General features: G+C 47.4%; 1 protein-coding gene across 1 annotated transcript; it reads right to left on the bottom strand.

The window, feature by feature from the left end:
- Nucleotides 1-1,308: 1,308 nt before the first annotated feature.
- Nucleotides 1,309-21,882, bottom strand: DISP2 (dispatched RND transporter family member 2). The gene is made up of 8 exons (XM_032996466.2): nucleotides 21,800-21,882; nucleotides 13,705-14,151; nucleotides 11,359-11,388; nucleotides 9,107-9,230; nucleotides 8,007-8,122; nucleotides 7,416-7,534; nucleotides 5,791-5,888; nucleotides 1,309-5,165 (listed from the first exon to the last, which is right to left on the bottom strand). Exons 1-8 carry the CDS (start codon nucleotides 21,880-21,882, stop codon nucleotides 1,749-1,751), a joined length of 4,434 nt encoding a protein of 1,477 aa, XP_032852357.2. The 3' UTR covers nucleotides 1,309-1,748.
- Nucleotides 21,883-22,392: the final 510 nt, after the last annotated feature.

Genomic DNA, 22,392 nt, shown 5'->3' with positions numbered 1-22,392 from the left:
GGCACGCGCCCGTCCCGCTCTTTCTCGCTCTTTTCCTCAGGGTAGGCGCTGCGGTCATGGCGGGCTCCCTGGGACGGTGCGACAGCATTTCCCCTCGCAGCTGCCTTCAGAAGGAGCCGGCTGCCGGCGGGGAAGCTCTTCCCTGCTTCCCACTACCGCGCCCCGTGGGTTGCGCACTCGAGGCCCGGAGCCCTAAAGGCCTGCGTGTGCTTTGGCAAGGGACTGCGGGCCATGCAGTCGTCCCTACTGTGCTATCAGGGCTCTGCTGCTGCAGCTTGCGTTTGAGGCAGTTCAAAGTGCCTTCCCACACGTTAAGGGGCAAAGAAGGCATCTGTATAAAGTCTTTCTCAGCTTTATGAGGTGTTTTTGCAGTGTTTTCCAACACGGTTTTCAAAAACAGTTTGAGAAGTCCCTCCAAATTGTACTGGAAGCATCTCCTGTGTGGAGGGGGTTTCAGTCAGCCTGAGGGCAGCTCTGCTTGCTAACACCCCCCCGCCCTCCCAAGCATCCAGTATGAGAATTGCACTATGGAAATGCAAATCTGAAATACATTTTATATTTTAAGCGCGGTTGCTAGCTTTAAAAGAGCATATCCCTAATTGACATCAGGCAGTTGTGGCCTGTCACCCACAGAGCAGGGAAAACAGGTGTGAGAAGGAGCAAATCTTTTTAAGATGTATACATTCCTTTTGCTGGCTATATTAGAAAATATATTAGGCACTTAAAAGATGAAGAAAATGAGCCACAGTGTTCTTGATGGAAATGAAACATCACTCAGATGTAGGAAAGTTTGTCATAAGCATTTATTTTATGTCAACTTGTATAGAGAATGTTTTGTCTTTTTCAACAGATAAAGGCAAGGAAGTGTTTGTTTTCCTGTTTGGTAGAGGAAAAAACTGTAAAATTCAAGATTCATCAGATATGCAAATTTTAAAAAGTTTCATTTTTATGGGGAATGCCTTGAGTGGAAACAGCTGTGAAGATGACACACAAAGCACCCAAGTCACTGAGGGATTGAGGACACTTTTCTCAAAGGGGAGATCTCAAACTGAAAATCTTTGGCAGTACTATAATTTCTTCTGATAAAACAAACTGAAAATGTTACTGAAAACAGATTTGGGCTGGATTCTACAGCCTCCTCCACGATCAGTAAGAGACTATATCAACTCAGAAGTCTTGATGAGATTTCTTAATAATATCTGAACTATTTTGATGAGATCTGTGAACCTGGACTTCACATAAAGCAGTTTCTGATTCAGTGGAAAATGAAAGACTTTCTTTTTTTATTACAATAAACTCTTCACTTGATATCTAGATTTTCAATGGTTGCGGGTTTGGGGTTTGGATTTTTTTTTTTTTTTAACATGAGCTCTCTTTCTCTATTGTAAAATATCTGGGTGATTCAAGTCATTATTTCTCTCCTATGTAACCTTGACAAGAAAACAAAATCTAATCACCTTGTAGGAAATGATAAAACAGGTTTCTTTGATAAGTTCTGCAGTACAGCTGTGAATATGGCACCAGACACTGGAAGGTCAAAGGGCTTGTCCTCCATCAAGATCTATCTTACATCCTCTCACTGGTATCAGATTTGCTGGTTCTGTGAAAACACAGGTGTTTACAAGCTGAAATACTATGAAATAGTCTCAGCTCAAGGAGAGGTGGGAGGAAAAAACTGATATTTACAGTTCCAAGGAGATTTCGCCTTCCCCTCTCCCTGGCAGTACAGTTTTGTTTTCTGCAAGGTTTCAACTGTTGTAACCAGAACTTTGTGCGCTAGATCGTTTGATCCAGACATCAGGCATGTCCGGTTGGCTGTTCGGTAACACAACCGGACCTTCGCTCCCTAATCCCAATCGATTTTTCCACGAAGAGCTGTTCTGCGATGCTGCTGGAGAGATATCAAAGACAGTCTCCCTCAGGTCCAGCCGCAGGGTATCTCTCTTCCCGTTCAAGTAACCTCTCTCTGTTTGACTGTACGAATCAGACAGCTCTAAGACATCAGGACAAGAACTGGCTGATTCAGCAAGCTTTAGGCCCTGCTCAAAATCACTAATCGACGTCTCACTGGAGATGTTGAGCATGTCAAAAGAGCTGCCAAGAGAACAAAGGCATCTGTGGATTTTGTGGATGTCAGCGGCAGGGAGATGGCTGTTGTCTGAGGTATAATCCAACTGCTGCTGGGCAGTGTCACTAGAGCACTGTGATTTATTGAGCTGTCCTTCTTCTTTCATGCCAGCTGGCTGGATGTGATCCAGCCCAGACCCATCCCAAGCTTTCAGACCATACTTTCGACACTGACAATCTCGGCAGAGTCTCTCCCTGTGAATTTCTGCCTCTGAGCTGCTGTGCTTGTAAGGAGAGGAAGTTTGCAAGGCAGGACACTGGCACAGGCCAACCTGCCGGTCTCCAAGGTTCTCTTGCAGATTCTGTCTCTCTCTTTCAAGGGAAGGGTGTATTCCTATTCTGGGGCATCTGTTGTCTTCAACTTGTGTGTCTTCAGAGAGCACCGACGGCCGGTTGGACAGCTTGCTTGTGGAAGTGCTGTTGTCAAAACTGTCGCTGAGTTTCCTGGACAAGGGCTGGAGCTCATATTGCTCGTTTGCAGTGTTGGACTCCTGGACCTTCCGCAACCGGTTTTGCTTCTCGCTTCCCCCACAGGCAAAGCTTCCATTCAGCCCGGAGTCATCTGAATAGTCTTTCATGGTGTGGGCACAGGGCCAGAGGATCTGCCCACAGTTCTTCTCTGGGCCAAAGAAGCAGCACAGTGACTGGAAGAAGAAGCTGGCAAACCCACAGCTGATACACTTGATCATCATGATGAATATCCCCAACTTCCTATACGCCAAGACTGTTGCAGGCAACATAATGACCCCTGCAGAGAAGAGAGCAGAAGCTGCCATGGCTGTGGCACAGCTCATCTGCTTCAGGGAAAAGGCCACTCGGCTCAGGCGGTCAGAATGGGAGCACAGATGATAGGAGATGCAGTAGTTGACAGTAAAGTCAACGGAGAGACCTACTGCAGCTGAAATGAAGAGAGACTCCACTGCGTTGAGCTGCCACTCCAAGAGGACCAAAAGGCCAATGGTTACCAGGACAGTGCCCGCGATGGCAGTAACAGAGAAAACGCTAAGGAGAACGTTCCAGGTAGTGAGCAGCAACACCACGAAGGAAACGGCTATGGAGAGCCCCATGACCACCATCATTTCTGTGCTGAGACTGTGCTGGAGGTTGTATAGCTCTAGTTTACTGGTAAACCACCCATTCTGAAGCCCCACAGGGGCAGTTTTCATTTCCTCTGTTACCCAGAGGTTGATTTCCTCGTAGAATTGTTTGGCTTTGCTGTAGTTGAAGCTATAGTGATAAATAGTTTGAAACTGCAGCACTAAGGCAGCGAGATTTCCCTCCCCATCAAACCTGAGGCCCAGATCATACGTTTCTGCCCCTTCCCTGCCCTGTTCCAGGAGCATCATTTTGATGCAGTGTAGGAAGACTTCGCTTCCATAAGGGAAAGAGAACTGGTTACAGCAAAGGTTGAAGCTGTGGTCTCGCTGGGAGCATTGGCGACTGTCCATCCACCTGAGGAACTCCTCCATGAAGCACACAGTAGGTTTCTGCTCTGAGTCAGGGTAATAGAAAGTTTTGTTCTTCACTTTTTGGCAGAACTCGAGGAGCCACTTCTGGGCATCAGGGTTTTGGATTGTGAAGGTAACGTCTGTCACTAGGGTGCCATTGCTTTTTGGATTGAAATGGTCTCCATTATCCACGGGCAGAATGCCCCAGACTATTGTGACGGGCATGCGCTGCCCTTCTCCATGCTCCTGCCTCTCAAACATGAACTGGTGGCAGTACTCAGAATCGTACCTCTCAAAGGGGTGGCTCAGTCTGAACACCTGGACAGACGACGTCTCGAGAGTCGGGAGTTTGAGTTTTGGGTTGGAACAGGAAATATAGGCACCTCCTATCGCTAAGGCAGCAAACCAGCAGATCCAGATGTACCGAAACTTGATGACTCCACAAGGCAGAAGTTTTTCAAATAGCAGCTTGGAGGTTTCAGACAGAGTGTTCTGGAGACCCCTGAGAATGTAATGGAGGGAGAGAGAGACTCTCTTATGACCAGTCTCGTTCCAGTAGTCTTCTGGCTTGTAAATGCAGGTTGTTGCTATGTAGCGCTCATACAGCACAGCTGAAGAAGGAAGCCAAGTCATCATGAACACCAGATTCACCAGCACGGAGGTGCCCATATAAATAGCGAAGCAGCGGATGGCTATTATATTGCTAATGTAGCTGGCATAGAAGGCAGCACCCGTTGTGAAGCAAGATGCCAGCATGAGATATGCAAAATGGTGCATGGTTTGGCTCACCCACTGGGAGAGCCCAGCAGAAGGGTTCTGGCTCTTGCTGAGGTTCCAGAGGTCAAAGAAGACAAAGGTGTGGTTGGCACAAATGCTGCTGAGAATGACGACTGCCGTCAGGTTTACGAAAGGGAAATAGGTGAATCTGAAGGCCACCTTGTACAAGAAGTAGGAGATCATTAAAGAACTGACAACAGTGAGCAGGACCATCAAGGTAATAAAGACTGAGCGTAAATAAAAAGAAATGCTTAGAAAAATAGCTAATATTGCCATGACTGGATACTTAGTATCCAGTAAAAGATAGTGCTGGAATAGTTTCTGTTTAAGGCCCAGGTCCATTCCAGTGATGGATGTATAGTTATCAAACAGATCCCAGGATTCAAGATTGTCTAAGTAGATCCCCATCATAGATGCACCTTTCCTTGTAGGCAAAAACAGCAGGCTGTATTTGAGAGATGGCACTTGGTACTCCATTGTCTGGGGACTAAGAAAGTCTCTGTCGACCAAGAAGTGAAGAAGCTGGTAAATGGCATTGAAGCGGGTACATTTTTCTGGGACTTGGGCACACTGAGAGTGTTTCTGTCTCATGGTCTCAGGACCTATGCAAGACGGAGTGAGGATACCTTTGTGGTAGTCTGGAGCACAGGCACGAAGGAGAGCCAGGGTATGGGAGATGTCTCCTTGGGTTATGTCCAAACATGAAGACCTGTTGTACAGGACAGCAATGTAGTTCCCCAGAGACCAGCTTGGGCAGCATTCGTTGGCTTCGGTACGTTGGCAGAGGTCTCTAAAATGTACATGTGAGCGTATCTGGAAAACATGAGGGAGCATCATGTCAGACCCTCTCTGCACGCTTCACCTTGCAGCCCCATAGTGTTCCTCACTCCTTGCAGTAATCCTCCCCTCCAGGTGTACCAGCCATGGCTCGCCATCCTCCCAATGACAAATTGCAAATGCTAAAGCTATTGAAACGTGCTAGCCTTTTGCAAAAATTAAACCCAGTCCATTATTTATATTTTATAACCTCTGATTTGAAAATTTGGATCCTATGGCACACAGCTAATCCAATTCAACTTCCCACTTGCAAAATTTGCTGTCACAGTCTCCAAGATGATAGCTCCATTTTGGTAATTAGGTTCTGCTGCCCCAAATTCTCAGCAGCTTCTGATGGACACCTTTGGCTTCTGGACCAGGCTCATGTTCAGTGTCCGTCTGTTCTTGGGTAATGACAGCTGCTACTGTGCAGCTGGACTGTAGTGACAGGTGGAATCATCCCTGTATTGCTAGGTAGGGAAAATGCCTTGGAGTCCTCTAGACTGAAACCTGTTCTGTAGCTTACATTACTTTTGTCTGGCTTCCTTTCAGCTAGAGAGTAAAGATTACAGCAGTCAGAAAAGAGACAGTATGTATATATGTTCTTCCTGACATTACTAACCTTGTCTTGTTCAATTTGACACATGGACTGAATAGCTTGCAAGTTCCATAAGCTCCCAGCAGTTGTGGACATAAATACCAGCTGGGAATAGCTCTTTTCTGAAATAAAGAAGAAGAAAAAAAAAATGTAAATGATTAGGTAATGAAGATGAATCTGCCAAGCTGTTTGGAGTAGACTTTGTTCATAGAAAAAAAAAAATATATATACAACTGCTATGGAGGACTCCCTGAAGGGAAACCGGTCACAAAGACAGTAGCTTGTAGTGAGTGGTAGCATCTGCTTTGTGTGATCTGCCCTCTGCTCCTCGCCCATCTGTCAGCAGCAGGAGAACAGCATTGGGGCATTCGAAATGCGCTCTCTGTGCCGTCAGCATGCTTTTAGTGACTGCTGGCATCTGTTTCTGCACCCCTGTTACAAGTGAGGAGCTCGAGGGCAGCCAGAAACTCCCAAGGACCTGCGGGTTTGGTGTTTGACTCGTTTCAGAGGTGGAGTAGAGGCAGAGAAGGGAGTAAAAAATTCCTGCGTGCTGTTCCTCTTTCTTCTACTTATTAGTGCCCATTTGGGGACAAACTTTGTGTGCCTTGGAGTTTTGCTTTTCTCTGCAGTTTTTACTGCCATTTATGTTTTTCAGGAAGAAAAGGAACAGGGAGTGGGAACAGAGGGAGTGGGGCATATGCCATTTTTTCAGAGTATTCACTTTTTATATGTGTGAATGGTGAAAACATTAGTCACTTACTGGTGCTTTTAAGGTCTATTTCTAAAGAGGAAAAAAGAAGTATGGCAAGAAGTTAAGAAGGAGAAGCAACTCTTCTCCAAAATTTCAGAACAAGCCTTTTCTGACCACTCAGTTATGAGGTGCTGGCAGATCCCTACCCGAAGGGTGGCTTAGCTGTCACAGTGTGGTTGTCGTGGTTTGAACCCGGCAGCAGCCAAACGCCACGGAGCCGCTCGCTCACGCTCCCCCCACCCCGGGGATGGGGGAGGGAACTGGAGGGGTAAAGCGGGACTTGTAGGTTGAGATAAAAACAGTTTAATAATTGTAATAAAATAAAACAATAACAATAATAGAAAGTACAAACAGGCAATGCACTATGTGATCGCTCACCACCCACCGACTGATACCCAGCCCATTCCCAGCCAGTGGTCCCAAAACACCAAGATCCTGCAATCGCAATCCCAGAACCAAGAGAAAACCCCCTCCTTCCCGGCCACCCCTCCTTTCTATACTGAGCATCACATTACATGCTATGGAATATTTCACTGGTCAGTCTGGGTCCGGTGCTCTGGCCGTGCTCCCTCCCAGCTTCTTGTGCACCCACACACAAGCAGTACATGGGGAGGTGCAGAGTGCTTCACCTCTCAGCAGCAACTGAAAACCTCAGTGTGTTATCAGCATTCTTCTCACACCAAATCCCACACAGAACCCAAAGCACGGCACTATTCTAGCTACTAAGAAAAAAAAAATTAATTCTATTCCAGCCAAAAGCAGGACAGTGGTATTATACACACTGCTTTCTTAGAGAACTTTCAGAACATTTTCCTGTGTCCTAAACCACGCTGACAATTCTGTATGCTGTTGAGTTCTGAGTGTGTAATACTTAAAACCCCATCAACATTTCACTCACCAGGGGGACCACAAAAGAAACCATCCGCTCCATAGATCTGTTCCACCATTCTCCGCATCCTCGCTTCTTGTTCTCCCTGAGCAGCCTTCTGCCCTCTGCTAATGCCAATGTCATCGTAGCTAGCAAGAGATGAGACTATTGTTGTAACTAGAGATCATCTGGCTGTGAGTTATGTTCCCTGACAAGACTCTGGTGCCACACATAACACCACGGCAGCAATAAGAGTCATTGTGGTCTTGAAAGAGCATTGCTTGGATGGGAGCTTTTTGACAGTGGGTTGACTGTCCCCCTTTATAGGGATCTTTGTGAGACTGAGAACCTGCGTCCCCTTGTGCAGACATGCTCAGTTGCCTCTGCAGGCTCTTAAAGGTAAACAGTGAAGTAAATGCATGAAGAGTTTAGAGCCTAATTGCTGGTCTCCAGAATAGGGAACCCAAGACCATTGCAGGCAAACAGACTTTAAACTCTCCAGTGCCTTGGTCGCTCTTAATCATAGCACACATGTTGCAATTCACACAGATATGTCGGAACATTGAATCTAACTTTACAGTCCACGTCTTCCTCAAACCCCCCCAAACCAAACTCAAATACCTTTTCTTCTCGGCATAAGGAGAAAGGGAAAAGGTCTTCTTGTAGCCTGTATGGCTCTCTACATTCCTCCACACAACGAGCTTCCTGCCAATGTCAGTATCTCGTGGCTCGAAACCCTGCAGCCAAGCAAAAGGGCTTTGTCATCAGCTTGCATTTTAGTTTAGCTTAGCTTTCCATAATCCTTCTCCTAGACAGAGAAACTATATGATACTGTTACAGCATCTTGGAGAGATACACAAATTGAATTTTCCCTGGAAGTACTGCATCCCAGACCTGACAAGAAACAAGTATTTCTCCTTTCCTTTCCTTTCTGGGCGAAGATGGCTACAATTCTCGCTCCCTGCGCACATAAGACTCTTCTCCTCTTCAGGTAAAACAGCCACTTTGAGAAACAGGATTAATTTTCTTCTTCCTGGACAAACTCTAGTCTATTCTTATTTTCTCAGGATTCTTCCATTAACAAGGGACAGGGATGGCTTCAGAGAATGTGGGATCCTGCATGGAAAACAGGACCCTGTGCAGCAGTTCTTAGAACGGGGCAGCCTCTCTGTTTCAAGAGCCTCGCACACGGGCTGTAGGAGCCGAAGCCAGACCCTCCATCCAACCTCCGCCCAGCCTCGCTAGTCCTTTTGGGCAACCCCGTGGGCAACCCCGGCCTTCCAGCAGTGGGAGGGGAGCAAAGCAGCAATCCTGGTTTGTGCTGGCAGTGTCTCCACACCAGGGTGGGGGCATAAGTGCAAATCCACAGCGTTGCTGAGAGATAGGCTGGTGGCTGCTGCTGGCATCGGCTGTGCTCTTTCTGTGGTGTCAAAGAAACAGCAAATACTGACTATTACTCTGACACATGTCCATTCTGAGCGCATCTTGCTTTGGTTGCACACGGTGAAGTTATGGGTTAAGGACAGTAGATCACTGATAAACATGGTCATTTTTTCTAGTGGCTTTAATGTCCTCCTTGATTTACTGTCCTGCCTTGCTGCCTCTGTCAGCAGAGAAGGAAGAAAGTAAAGACTCATTTTATACGGCAGAAAGAATATACCACTGGTTGGCCTGTGGATTTTCCTGATGTTCATGTTGGCATATCATCTGTAGGGACTTACCATTAAGGGTTCTGAAAAGTCAGGCAAATTTCCAACAAGCAGGCCAGCTACAGAGCAAACCACAGCCGTCACTGAACATAGCACCAGGATGGCTATGGGCCACTCCGCAATCAATTGAGAGTAACTGGAATCAACAGGAAAAGAAAAAATGCAGCTGTTAAGGCGCTTCTGCTACCAGCACGAAACCTGTTGTTGAACCAATGTAGTGTTAGTAAAAAGAAGTAAAAGAATTGGGGCTCTCTGGTTTGAGCATTTATTTGTGGAAGAGCTCAGAGGCTCTAGTACAGCTATTAATGAACATGTTATACCTCTGACTGGATGTTTGCAGGCAATTCTAATTAACTCGGGTAATTACGTTTTGCTTCTCTACATTTTCCTGCTTTTTCAGTCAGAAATAATAAAACCCAGACTTCTGTGTCCTAGGGCAAAATGAAGCTTTAAATATTTAACTTAAAAGATTGCATTTAAAAAGAGCTTCTTTCTTTTTTTTTTCCCCCTACTGTGCAATCTAAGCTAGTAGCTGCGTAACAGTTTGACCTGCAGATTTTCAACCTGAGGACCCTGCAGAGTCTCTGGGTTATTCTGAAGGGTCCCCTAAAGATGACTAACTCAAGCAAGTCCATTGTCATTGGTCTAAATTCACTCACTGTACAGGGGCTTGTCTTACTGTTGGGAAATGTATGGACATCTGCACAGCAAAAGGGATGGAAAACACCAATGTGATGTGTAACCGACTGGATTGCCAGCAGCATTGCAGAGTGGAGGAATGGCTCCTGCCTCCACAGGATGTGTGAGTCTCACCCTGCTACCAGCCTCAGAGCCAAAAGCTGAGCCTACAAGCAAACATCTGCAAATGCAGCAGAGCGGTTCTCCTCCAGGGTTTGGAGAACACCCGCAAGGCCACAGGCCAGGGCTGTGCCTGGCACACAGACCAGTGTGGCATGGTGGCACACACAGTTTAATGACATTTCTATACAAACAAAACCCCTCCAGAGAAGCAGCCTACACCGACCATAAGGATTTTTGCCAGTTACTCTTGTTCTTAAAAGCTGGTCTAAAATTTTCTATCCAAGGTCTATTTTTCTTTTGGGACAAACTGTGTCTACTATAGGATGATCTATCAAAGTTACTATCCTACACCTTTTTACCAGCACAGGTTTTACTGTCTCAAGATTTTTTTCTTTCTCAAAAATATCTGTTAAGAGAGAAGATACTGGAATGGGTTCCTGCTCTGGTTTGGCAGGTTCTAGGCATTTCTTCTGTATTCTGATGTATTTCTGAAATATCAAAAATTCTTTGTTCAATAACAGTTGACCAATATTTGAGCTTCATGAGGAAGTGAAATATTTAAGACCTTTAGAGCTGCTGTGCCAGTGCGTATCAGCCCTGAGGTGTAATGTTCCTGCTTGCTTACTCTTTTCTCCTCTTGCCTCCAACTTCACTGAGTCAAATAATGCAGCTATTTCTCATCATGAGAAATCCTCACAAGCCCTTCAAACAGCTTTTCACATGACTTTTGGTCAGGCCTGGTATTTTTTTCAATTTAAGACTGCCTTAGCGAGTTTATTTTCATAGATGAAGGCTTCTCTATGAAAATGAACAAAAATTGCCTTTTATGCATTAGCGTGCCTAATTTATGTAGGCTGTTTTGGGTGATTCCATGTCCAATTACCAGGGGAAAAAAAAAAGAAAAAAACAAAATAGGAAAAAAAAATGAATCAGCTGCAGTGTCTTATGGTGGAAGATACTTACCTAAGCCTCCCAGAAAAAAATAGTTTACAAAAATCAGCTTTTAAACAGAAGTTAAAAGCAATGAAATTATTTTAATTTTGAGAAATGTATTAAAAATCCTTTGTCTTTTGAAAAGGTGAACTTATTTCATGGATGGGCTATGCTCCTGACTGCTCACCTGGTGGGCCAAGCTGGATTAATCCTACACACACACACACACACATAAATACAGGATTATTACATATATAAAAAGCTATTGTATGGCCTAGAGCCAGGCACCTGCCCCAAGAACGGCTCAAGACAGTGTTGCTATTCATGAATGCAGGTTAAATTGATCTCACGAGCGAATTGAGGTTTTTCTGGGTGGATGGGGAGCCCTGAGTGGGGAGTGCTGACCTTGCTTCTGCAGCCGGGCCTGCCGGGGATGTCACCAGCAATAATACTCTGTATTTCCTAATAGCGGGGTAGGAGAGCAACGATAATGGGGTAGAAGGACAGAAAGCTTTTGATATTAAACATACCTTTTTGGCATCCTGAAAGCTTTGTCATGTCTGCAGACAGAGAAAGAAAAAGATGCGTTCATTTATTATTTTCCAGGGCAGCACAGTGCCGGGCTGTTAATGAGCAAGGTAACCCTTTCAGGGGCTATAAAGCACCAAGCTGAGCCATTGCTGCAAGACTACTGGCACTGCATGAATTAGTTTAATGAATAACAGCCTTTTCTTCTCCCATAGGCATTGTAACCAAACAGGACGGGAAGACATGTAGCCATTCCTTATTTTTGCCCATCTAAGAAAACCTCATAGAAAGAAGTGGACATTAGCCATGTAATCCCATAGAAATTGCATTGCGACTCTTATCCATGAAAATCTATCTGGTTTAAGTGCTTTCCTACTGAATTTTTAAATTGTTCCTTGACAAAAGCATACCTCTGAATTAAATTTCATGAGTTGGGCTAGCAATGCCTATAGATAGTTTTTATTTCCTGTTTATCTCAGCAAGGATTTTCCAAAAATGTGGCTCTCATTTGTTTCCTGGGCCTTTCCAAAGACAGGGCTTGTCCAGTCTAGAGGAGCAGAAGGCCACTGGAGCTGCTCAAAACATTTTACTGGGGTTTCCTTCACGGAGGAGCATTTGTCAGTCTTACTTGTAGGGCCCTGAGGAACGAATTAACAAAGCCTTCCCCAGGGGATCCAAGGTTACGTTTGTTAATGAATCCCTCAGGGCAAGCTTTCCACTGCCATCTTAACAAAAAAGCTGCACCTCAGTGGGTCACCATATCTGAGGGACTTTTCTTAGTTCTGCTCTCCGTTTCCACTGAGTTCCCTTTTAACATGTGCCTGCCTGGCATGGCCTAGGGCTGCAATGCAGCTTCCATCGACCTGCTCCAGCTGTGGCTGCCTCCTCTCTCCGCAGCCAGGCCACACTCAGCTCAGCGAGTGCTCCCTCCTCCCCTTGCCCTCTCCCACTCTCTTGGCTTAAGCTGGGCGAAGGTCCTGCTGCACTCCAATGCCTGCTCGGGGCAGATGGCACCGCTCCATCCCAGGCAGCTGGCTGGTGACCTGGGGCAGCTCATCCTTCCTGGCAGGCTGTTATGAATTGAAGAAATGAAAAAGCAACAGAGGAGAGTTCCCCACAGAAGAGTCACTCTCAGGGGCACGTGTAATAAATCGTACTGTGTTTTCCTCATCGCACTAATGCTCTGTAGATTTGGGAGAGAGAGGAGCAAAGATAAATCCTCCCCAGATTATTAAAGAGAGGTCTGTTTCTGGCAGCACAGTGTCCATCCTGTGCTAATTCTCTCACAATAGTTTCTCAAGCAGATTTGCTTGGATTAAAACTGCCATTCTAGCATTATTATGTTATCACTTTTCTGTCTGCTAGTGCTGCACATTCTGCTAGGGATTTGCAATCCAGCTGCTTTTCCTACTTAAATAACCTGTTACAGAGAACATAGCTGACAATTTTGTTGATAGCGTATGAGCTAAAACGGATCCAGGCTCCACTCCTCTGACTGCAATTGCTCTACACTGCAAAAACAAGCAAATTAAATCCTCTGTTGATGGCTAGAAAATGAGACCATAAAGGGCTTTTGTGCCTAACCCTGCGCCGCTGTGCAAAGGCAGGGAAGGAATCCTGTGCCATCTTTTATTGGAATTTGGTGGCTACTGCTGTGGTAGCACAGGGATCGTGGTCTTCAGTGCCAACAGTGGACTCCAAAAGGCCCGAGAAACATCCGCCACCCAAGCAAGGCAGTGGGTGCTCTGCACACAAATGGAATTTGCCCAATTCTTTCATGGACGATACAGAATTTATACCCTTGTTGCTGCCCAACCTGGAAAACCAAATAATCTTCCCCACTTCTGTATTTCTCACTGCTCAGCTGTAGCCAGTGCTTACCCTCTGCTGCCTCTCCCAGCACAGGCAGCAGCTTCGAAGGGGGCAGAAAAAGACATTAACTTTGCTCTTATCACTGAGAAACTCTGCCAAGATAAAGGATTAGCCAGCTGGATGTCTTGCAGTGCAAAAGGAGAAAATACAAAGATCACAGAAGATGGACATAATCAGAGCTGCATGATCTAGGAGCAGCAGAGTGACCTTGGCTTTGTCCAAGGAGTCACCCTGAGAAGCAAATCCTGCCTCGCCGTGGTGTGGGAACGGCAGCTCCCTGTATACTTTCCACAGAGGTAGAGGGAGCAGACTGGCTGCCTCTGTGCATTTTGGGGCAGCTGCTGTCCCAAACTGAAGAGCAAGCCCATGTCTTGTGCATCTCTGGTCAGACTCCTCTCGTCTCCTCCTGCTTCCCCCCACAAAGCTCAGGAGATGCTTTTTGAAAGCCCCTGAGCCGCTCTCCACGTGCCTCTTACCTGACAGTTACGATGTGATGCTGCACAGGCCGTCGCTGCCTGGGGGACCACTGTTTCCAGGGGGTTTCTGAGGCCTCGTGGTGGGAAGCCGGCACAGGATCACTGCTGGAAAGGTGGGAACACAACATGGGCCTCTCGCCGTGCCCAGGGAGCGGGGGCAGGCCGTAGCTGCCTCGGGGCTCCTGCTGGCTGCAGGGGTAATACGGGTGATGCTGCTGCGAGTCCTGGGAGCTCGATGGCACCTGGCCATTGGACTGGGTGGACGCTGGCCCGAGCGTGTGGCTGGAGGAGGGCAGGTGGTCTCCCCCCAGCCTGGGGGATGCAGGAATGGGGCAGTGATGGACCGGGCAGATTCTTTCCCAGGAAGTACCACTGTAGCTGGGCTCGGTGTTCCCGATCTCTGGCATGGCAAGACAGGTCTGGCAAGGTCCTGCATTTTGTTTTTCTCTGTGAGAGAAAATAAGGGCATGGTAAAACCCTTCACTGTTAAAACAACAGAGCAGTAGAAAGGCTACGCTGGGGAATCGCAGCCTGCAAGATGGAGACTCTCACAGGCCTCCCCCAGAACACAAGATGTGAAACCTCGCCCACTATTTTCTGTGCCAAGAGCCAGTCTCAGGGCTGAGCTGGATTATGCTTTTTATAAAGACATCCATGACTCACTCAAGGATTCCAGCTGATAGAGAATTCATCACATCTTTGTGTGTGCTGCTCCAGAATTTTGAAAAATTGGGTAACATCCCCTCAAACAATTCTCCAAGATACTTCACTGTGGATGGGGCAGAACACACTGCCTGGGGATGATGGCAGGGTCCTAACTCAGGACCACAGAGTGACTACAGAGACCTGGGAAAACGGGAACCAAAGGAGACTGCAGGGAAAGGCACTCAATTATCTGCACTTCTTGGGGAGATGAATTTGTTTGATTTCTCTGCAGAAGGACTGGTGCTGCTCCACAGTGCGAGAGTAGGAGAGTGAATCATACCTGGCACTAAAAAAATGAACAGTGAACCTGATGGCTGTGACAGTGTAAAAGGGGCTTCAGCCTCCAGCCTGGCACATGCTCCAACGGCTCCCATGACCTGCAGACTCTCCACTGGGCTCTTCAGAAACATTTTAGACATACCTCTACCAAGGATGATGGCAACAGATATTAACGATCTTGGTATGTAGGAAGGAGATGGACTAGGATCTCAAGATCTTTTGAAGCTTCACTTTCCTCTGACTGCTCACTTTACTCAGACAAAACATTTGCAGACTTCAGTTCCCAAGTAATGAGGTCTCTGCAGGATATGCTTTCTTCTCTCCAAGGAATTTAACAAATGATTTAATTCGTACAGTTCTTGATTTATGGAGCCCGAGAGATTTTGCTAGCTCAGAGAAAGTTTGAATAATGCATTGAGGGGCTGATTAGTCTGTGTGACACCAAAAACCCCTTCGCACACTATAGACAGAGGTCACAGTGACCCCAAAAGCACCTTAGAAATTGCTGTCTGAAGAGATGCAGCTGGCCAAGGTGTGAGGGGGTTTCAGCAGCAGCCTGCAATATGGAGCTCAAAAAGAAAGCACAATATGGAAATACCAGTAGTCCCTGGTCCTTGTTCAGAGCACGTGCCATGGTGTCTACAGCTGAGTTACGTGTCTTGCCCTAGTGTCTGGCACTGAGGGTTAGGTATGACAAATGATTTGGGTCAGCTAGAATCACAAAGTGTCTCAAGTCATCAAAGAATTATGAGTGCTGGAGCAAGACTAGAGTGAGATGAACTTCAGCCTGAGGCACCTGATATGATGTGGGAAAAAATGAAGGCAGAGTGTTTGAGAAGGGAATATTTTTGAAAATTTGCAGAGTCCCTCTCATATCTTTTTCAGACAGTCATGGAAAAAGACAGAATTTTAGCAATTACAAGTCTCTGGAATTGCACCCAAAGTTAAATGGCATGATAATATCAGTGACAAAAGGGATTTGAAGAACACTATTAGCTCAGTACTGCTTGAAAATTGGTATTTTTTCCAGAAAGAAAGCCATGTTGGCCTTGGCAGCTTTTGCTGTGTACCCTCCATACACCAGTTGAGTTTAACAATACTGAGAAACTATATTTCATAATTGTACAAAATGGGATTATTTCATCTTATTAGACTGATTAGACACCATCCAAAGCTAATTTTAGTTTTTAAGACAAAAGACACCTGCAGCATAATTACAGACATGGATGGCATGTTCATGGGTCCTCATTACAATGACACTGACTTCAGAAGCAATAACCGACATTCAAATGCAGATTTTCTGAAGCTCAGGCAGGAGTGGGGAACTACATGGGGAATCTTACTTTGTGCTGTCAAATTCCTTTGCTGAATATATTTTGGTAGTGGCCAAGGAAGGAGAGAAGAAATGGCAAAACGATATTGAAATAGTCGGCAAATACCAGTGTCTGTTGAGTGAGCTTCTTTGTGTCCTTGGAAGAGGTTGTACACCCAGAGAGCAGTGTCAGACAGAATCTGTGAGACTGTTAACGTTTCCTATGACAATAAATAGCCAAAGTGGCTGCAAGAAGCCGAAGTTTGCACTGAAGTGGCTGCCAGAAAACCAGCAGACAGATGTGTGCACACCTCATTGGGATAAGCTTGTCCCCAGCAGTTCCAGTGGTTGGTTGTCTCTGCTCTGCAGCCCAAAGCACTGGTGAGACTTGAGACAGTTCAGGGTAGCCAGAGGGAGTGCTGCTGGCCAGAGCAGGAGCTCCTGGCCAGACAGTGACAGTGATAGCCCATTCACCCACAGAATTTGTCGAGAGAAATAATATCTGCCACGTTGCATGAAGTCCTTGCTGTCCTGTCACAGATGGATTAGTGGCAGGATTACCCAGAGTTTCAAGTGTGTGATTTGTATTATAGCTTTATATAAAGGTAGTTTACAACAGAAGACTACAAATTTGTCATTGGTGTATCTGAATGCAATACATGAAGTCATAAATCAAATGCCAGCAGAGCTGTTCAGGAGGTGTAATCTAAGGTCTTGTCTGGAGCTGTTACAGCCTCATCAGAGTCAGCCCTGCACTGGGAGGGATTCAGGTTGAGCTGTACAGGGCAAGCGCACTGCCGACAGGTGAAAGAAAGAATACAGTTTGTGGTAGTCAACATATAAAATGACATCTTTAATTAGTTGTTGCCCATCTATACTAATTATAGAACCAGCCTGACTGGGAGATGCTAACCACCACATCCCCCACGGCCCTGGCGAGCTGCTGGGGCAGAGTTTCTTTGGCGAGTCCCTCAGTCCGCTCTCTCAAGCCTACAGTGTAATTCATCTCACTCTTCCCAGGTGCCTAGTGACTGAACTGCAGATGCATCATATTTGGGGTTTGTAGCTTTGTACTAGTAGTCCTGGGTCAGGGAATTTTCATCAGAGAACTGGAATTGTGGCAGTGTTATGCTTTGGTAAGGTCTAGAACTTTTCTCACTCCCTTTTTGATGCCTCTAACTTACTGTTTTCCCTCTGCCTTGATCCTGATGTTTTTCCTAATTTGTGTACGCTTGAAATAGGTGATGGTTTTCTACAGTGCAAAATAATTCAGAGAAACACTGCTGCACTGGCAGTTTGCGCTTTCGGTATTCCCACCCCTGTGCAATATTTGTGTTCTTTTTTTTTTCAAAGTAAAAACAAAATTCTTTTTCATTTAAATTGCTGGAACGGCTTAGCAGACTGGGACCAGAGGGTTTTCATAACTAAATTAGTCTGATAGCTGCACTGCCACGTCTGCCTCATCTGATGGTGAATATTTAACACTGAACAGAAGAGGAAGGCTTTCATAAAAACCACTTTGAAGATGATTAGGGAGTTGCAGGAAACATGGAATGAAAAATTCCTCCTCCAAAAACCCCTCAGCTATAAAACCTCCTGGTGGGGAAAGCAGATGCCAAACTCTTGGATTTCACAGATTGCCTCCAGTTTTTATGCACATACGTTAATATATTTGATTCTAATATTTCACATGAAAGCCCATTCTTCTTGTTTACCATCTTTGCTGTGAAATACTGTCAAGTTCCATTCTTCCTCTGCATGCTGTCTCTTAACTCAATCCCCTGCCTGCTCAGTGACTTTATATTTTAGAGTAGCTTTGGCTAGCTCAAATCATTCACTCGTGACTCTTCTTCATTATCTCCTTTTCCGACCAAACAATTACAGTTCTGTCAATCACCCTTGGGATATGAGTTGCCTTATGCTCCTCTCTCTTAAACTCCACCACGATGTGACCTTGCTTATCCGAAATCTCCAGGGAAACCTGGAGCTCGCCAATAATGATTGGTTTGGATAATCACTGCTGGATTCTGCAGGATTCAAGTCTTCACTTGCTACACTCCCAATTAGCCACAGTGCTGGGGGGCTTAATGTTTGATACGCTGAGGTCTGCACCAGAGATGTAGGCTGGTCCTTCTTTGCCTGCAACCAGGTCGCTATTACTTTTCTGGGCCCACAGGACCCTGAACTATGCTAGAAAAAATAATTGTGGAGAAGTTTCTGCTCTCTGTTTACTGACAGGTGGGAGAAGAGCTGGGCAGAGCACCGCCCTGCGCTCTGCTTGCCACATTGTCACTAACAAAGACTAATGTCAGGGGAAGAGAAACATTTTTTTTTTTAAATGTTCATTCCCAGTCTGGGCTGTGTTAGATACTTGACATCTTTGCGATTCAGTGGGCAGAAATGGTCTCTCAGCCTCATAAAAGCCTTCAGAGGCAACAGCCTCCATTTTCTTCTTCAAGCTCAGCTGGATGCAACCAGAGACGCTGGGAAAAGAGAGGATGAGGAGGTGCAGGGCAAGGGACAGACTGGAGTTAACTGCTCCTGTTACCTATGGCAATGAGTTGCATTTCTCACACTATTTGCTTCCCCATCTCTTCCCTTGAGATGTCTAGACAGTATAATAATCCAATTTATGAAACTGCCCGAGTCACTTTGAGTGCAGCAGTGCTTTTCTGAGACAAGTACCAGGGCATAGGCAGCCTACCTCTTGTGGGGCAGCCAGCAAAAGGAGAGAAGCTTCTTCCCACAAGAAAACAGGCAAGATAAGGTCAAGATTTCTAAGGAGACAGCATTCTGCCATTCCACCTCTGCTGGGATGCGGAGCAGTGGTAGGCTCTGCAGAGTCTGTGGCAGGAACCAAGGGCTGAAAGCTAAGCGGGGGCTATGTCCCTCCCCGCAGAGACCCGCATCCCGCTCAGGAGCTCAGCCAGTGCCCCACAGAAGGTGTCAGCAGGACGTGGCTTTAGCTGCCGTCCTCCCCACCAGCCTGAGCATCAAACCCCCGGCACGAGGGTTTGCTGGGAACGTCTGATGTCGGCTGCCTGCCCCCAAATCCTTCCCCCTCAGGATGGCTGAGCTCAGCCAGCACACGGAGCTGAGCTGGGGCGCAGGAGGCTTTGCAGGGCCAGGCAGTGGCAGCATGTGGCCACCTTGCCTTTCCTCAGCCGGTCCATTTCTGCGGCACATCTCTGGGCTTGCTTCCCTCTGAGCCACGCAGCAGGAGAGTGCAGACGTCTCTCAGAGAGAAACGGGCCAAAAATATTCAGCGTTTTGAAGGAATGGCTTCTTTATTGGTGTGCCTAATTCCACCCTCATCCCCAGGACCATTTCTATAAGCACTTCTTTTTTATTTAATAGAAAGATTATCTCACCCTTCGCATACTAAGGAGGGGATCAGGAAAGCAGCACTTTGCATATGAAAGATGGGAAACACCTACCAAGTGAATGGAGCTCTCTGATGCCTGAGTCAAACTACAACTTCTGTTGACAGAGGAATCTCAAGGGGGAATAAAAACAAGCAAGACAAAGGGCAAGAGTCTGTGTCTTGACTACAACCAGAGCCTTTTCCTTTCCCTGGAACCTTTGCTCAATTAGACGTTAAGCACTGCAAAATTTCATTCATAAAAAAAAGAAGGTAGTTATATTTTCTTTCCCTTTTGTTCTTACTCTAGCAAGGTTTTCCTTGTGTATCAGCTGTACGAATTTTCCCAAATGAAAAAAATACAAATTCTTTCTGAATTAAAACTGTGTTCTATAGATCAGCTTCCATCTAGACTAATAGCTTTTTCTTTGAGAGCTATAAATGACTTTTTAAGAATGGGTTTTTATAATGGCATTTAAATCGAGGTTTTTCTCTTTGAACATAGCCCCAGCAAAACAACAGTGGAGCTCTTGAGAAAAAAAGAGCTTCTTTGCTTGTGTTTTCTAAGGAGATAAGAGTGCCCTTTTCCAGAGATTAGGGAAGAGTTCATTGCGTTTCACTCTCGCCTCGCTATCTAGCTCCCCTGTCTATCCCCTGTCTAGATGACAGGGAGAGACAGGCACCTCCTGAGCAATTCATCGCTTCCTTTGGCTGGGTCACATTCTCGTGCACTGAAAAATTTCTGCGTAGTTTCTATTTGTTTTGCTTTCTCGGTTTAGCAGCAGGATAGTGTGTATCCTTGAGAAGGCCTACAATCTTTTTGTTAATGAGCCTCCCGAGTACGTTAAATCATCATGAAAAATTAATGAGTCTGAAAAGCTCTGCTTCCCACGTAGTCTGCCAAGAAAAGTTTAGTTTTATAATCCTTTCCATTGACTCATGTGAACAGCCTTACCTTGATCCCAGGCAGCCACTGGTGCTGTGGGTGCAGGTACGTGGGATGGGATACAGCCAGACACAAAGGGCTCAGGGCCAGAGCAGGTCTGGATGCAGTCTGCTCTCTGCACTGGCAGTGTAAAATGCGCTGGTAAAATCATATTTGCTAAGCCTTGTTCTGAAGAAAAAAGAAACGAAATTAAAAGGGAAGGAAAGGAAAACACTGCATTGCTATCCCAGTCTGAAAGGAGCCATAAGGAAGGTAGTGTTTTCAGACATCTTTATTTTTCTGATGATGAATTGAGCACTGATGATGAAGAGCACTGGCTAGGATCAGAGGATGGGGACTACAGAGCTAACCCTTTGGCAGCTCTGTGAAGAGCCTTAAATAAAGAAGCATTTATGTATACGCATGCTCAGGAGTGAGAGCTATCTTCTTGTGCTTTATTGCCACAGATTTTCGTTCCTGAGTGAGCAGCATGAGTGAAATTCTAAATACACTTGTTTCAGATGGCCTAACTCATCTCTATAGCTTAACTCTTACAGTCTGCAGCATTCCCTTCAAAAGACCTGTTTGAACGAGTAAGGATTGCTGAGGCAAGCAAAGCTAACAGGGCTTCAGTGATAGCTCTGACCCCATGGCATGCCCAAGATGTAAAACTGTGCTGGATTGTGAAGCACCAAGACCCAAAAGCACACCAGCCTCTGGCTGAGACCTTTGAGCTGTCTGAAGAGAAGTGACTCCCCCATCGGTCCCCCAGGCAGGTGGGGATGCCTCAGCACCACTGTCCCGAAGCAGATGGAAGTCAGACTCTGGCTTTTAGGAGGGGTTTGTGTGCTGTTGGCCTCGGGCTGTGCTCTGGGCAAAGACACAGTCTGAGGATCTCGGAAGGTCTGTTGCCTCCAAATGGCAGCGTGCTTGCAGATTTGAGGATGGCTCCTTGCCTGTGATCATGGGCTTGTTGATGTTTCCAGAAAATGACAATGCCAGTGACTGCCAACCTGGTTTAAGATGCCAGGTGAGGGAGCATATGGCGCAGGGGGAAGAAGATGAGGACTGCAGGGCTGTATAGAAAAAAATCTTCGGCGTGAAACCCGTGCTTGCCCATAGCCTAGCACTGTGAGGGCTCTGAAACGCGCCGGGCTCCACCAACAGCAGCTCGTCCGCTGCTGCGGGAGAGAGAGCTCACCATGGTGCCGGATAGAACCCTGGCAGGGGGGGCTCGCCGCGCAGCCCCCCCCTCCCCGAGCCGCTGGGCTCCGCCCGGCCCCGCGCAGCAGCAGCGGCGGCGGCCGGCCCGCCCGGAGCTCCCGACCCCAAAGGCGAGGCGGAGCGCACACGGGCCGCAGCCGCGGGAAAACCGCGGTGCCGCCGCCCACCCCCTCACCCCTAGAGCCGGGAGGAGGATGCTGGCGGGCAGGGCGGGAGCTTCCACCCTCCCCCCCCAGCGCCCGCTCGACCCCCCCCGCGCGTCCCCGCCGCCGCCCTCCGCGGTCCTTACCCGGGCGAGGCGGGGCGGCGGGCGCGGCGCGGCTCCTCCGCGGGCCGCGGCTCCCGGCGCGGCGGGCCCGGCTCGGGCTCCATGGCCGGCGGCGGCGGGGCGCTGTCCGCAGCCCGAGGTGCTGAACGCTCCCGCTGCCAGCGGCGCGGCGCTTGCGCGGCCGCGGAGGCAGAGGCGGGCCCGGCGCGGGCGGCCAATAGCCGCGGGGGGGTGGGTGGGGAGGGCGTGTGTGTTCCGCGGAGGCGCTGCCGCCTGCCCCGGGGGGGGATGCGAGGGGTACAGGGGAGCCCCGAACGCGGGCAGCCCCGCTCCTCCTTCCGCCCCCGCGGGGCCAGCCCGGCTCGACGGGGCAGGGTCCGGGGCAAGGAGCTCCGGGGCACATGGCGGTGCAAGGAGGCAGGGGCTACTCCAAGCCTGGAGAGGGACCAAACCACCTTGCCCGGCCCCCAAATCCCCTTCCTGTCCTCAGCTCAGCAGCATAGGGCTCCTGACAGAAAGTGTCTTGTGGGGGGGCTGCGAGGGGGGCTGCAAGTTCAAACAGGGCGCAAATCCATTGCGGGGGTCAAGGTCCCTCCTTTCAACAGAGTTGTGCT

This window comes from Tyto alba, unplaced genomic scaffold (assembly GCF_018691265.1).
Source record: "Tyto alba isolate M040663 unplaced genomic scaffold, T.alba_DEE_v4.0 Super-Scaffold_8, whole genome shotgun sequence".
Lineage (NCBI taxonomy): Eukaryota > Metazoa > Chordata > Aves > Strigiformes > Tytonidae > Tyto > Tyto alba.
The sequence above is the reverse complement of the archived record's forward strand: the minus strand, read 5'-3'. Positions and strand labels throughout refer to the sequence as shown.